Raw genomic sequence first — 949 nt, 5'->3', positions numbered from 1 at the left:
TTCTCCAGCTTATCCTTCAGAACTGTGGGAAGAATAGTGTTTAAGGCACTGGAGAAATCAAAGAACATGACTCTCACAGTGCTCCCAGCAGTTTCCAGGTGAGAGAGGGAACAATACAGGCGATGAATGAATGCATCATCCTCTCCAGTGCCAGGCTGGTAGGTAATCTGAAGTGGGTCCAGTGATGAGCTCACCAGGGGCCGAAACTCAGCCAGGACCAACCGCTCCAGGGTCTTCATCAAGTGGGATGTCAGAGCAACCGGCCTGTAGCTGTTGGGGTCCTTGGGACGTGGAATCTTTGGCACTGGTACCACACAAGAGGTTTTCCAGAGCTGTGGAACTGTCCCCAGCCTCAGGCTCAGGTTGAAGATGTGACAGGTTGAGAGAGACAGGCTGGAGCAGTGTGTTGGATGTGAACTGGATGCTTTGGTTGGGGGTGGAGAGTAGTGAGCAGTGTGAGTGGAGGAGGTGTGAAGTGTCTGAGGTGTCAGAGGTGGAACAGCAGCAGTGGGGGTGGGTGAGTCTGCAGCCGATGTTGAAGATTGCATTGTGGATTAATCAAACCTGTTAAAGATGGTTTGAATATTTTAGAATATTTTAAAGTAAAAAGGGAGACAAAGCCTTCAGCTTTAAATATCCTCTTCTGTGGAACCAGCTCCCAGCTTGGATTCAAGAGAGAGACACCCTCTACTTAGGCCTAAAACATTCCTTTTTGACATAGCAAATGAGTTAGGGCTGTATCAGGTGACCCTGAAACTTCCCCTAGTTACACTGCAATAGCCTGTGCTGTTTTCTTCCTGTTAAAAGGGCATTTTTCCTTCCCACTGTTGCCAAGTTCTTGCTCATAAGTAGTCATTTAGTTGTTGAGGTTCTATGATTGTAGGATTTAAATTACAATATAAAGCAAATCAAGATGTCTGTTGTAATTTGGTGGTGTACAAAAAAAAAA

The 949-nt window shown here is 46.2% G+C and overlaps 1 protein-coding gene across 1 annotated transcript in view; it reads right to left on the bottom strand.

Moving 5' to 3' along the window:
* The window catches only part of LOC102203583 (UDP-glucuronosyltransferase 2C1-like), a 4742-nt gene extending 4194 nt beyond the window's left edge, over positions 1-548 (bottom strand). The window contains exon 1 of the mRNA XM_013914240.1: positions 118-548. Within this exon, the coding sequence (XP_013769694.1) occupies positions 118-548 (431 nt within the window). The remainder of the gene's footprint in view (positions 1-117) is intronic.
* Between the last annotated feature and the right edge of the window lie 401 nt (positions 549-949).

The sequence above is a fragment of the Pundamilia nyererei genome, unplaced genomic scaffold (assembly GCF_000239375.1).
Source record: "Pundamilia nyererei isolate P.nyererei 1_Seehausen unplaced genomic scaffold, PunNye1.0 scaffold00180, whole genome shotgun sequence".
NCBI classification, from domain to species: Eukaryota; Metazoa; Chordata; class Actinopteri; order Cichliformes; family Cichlidae; genus Pundamilia; species Pundamilia nyererei.
This window is presented reverse-complemented; position numbering and strand designations above follow the sequence as displayed.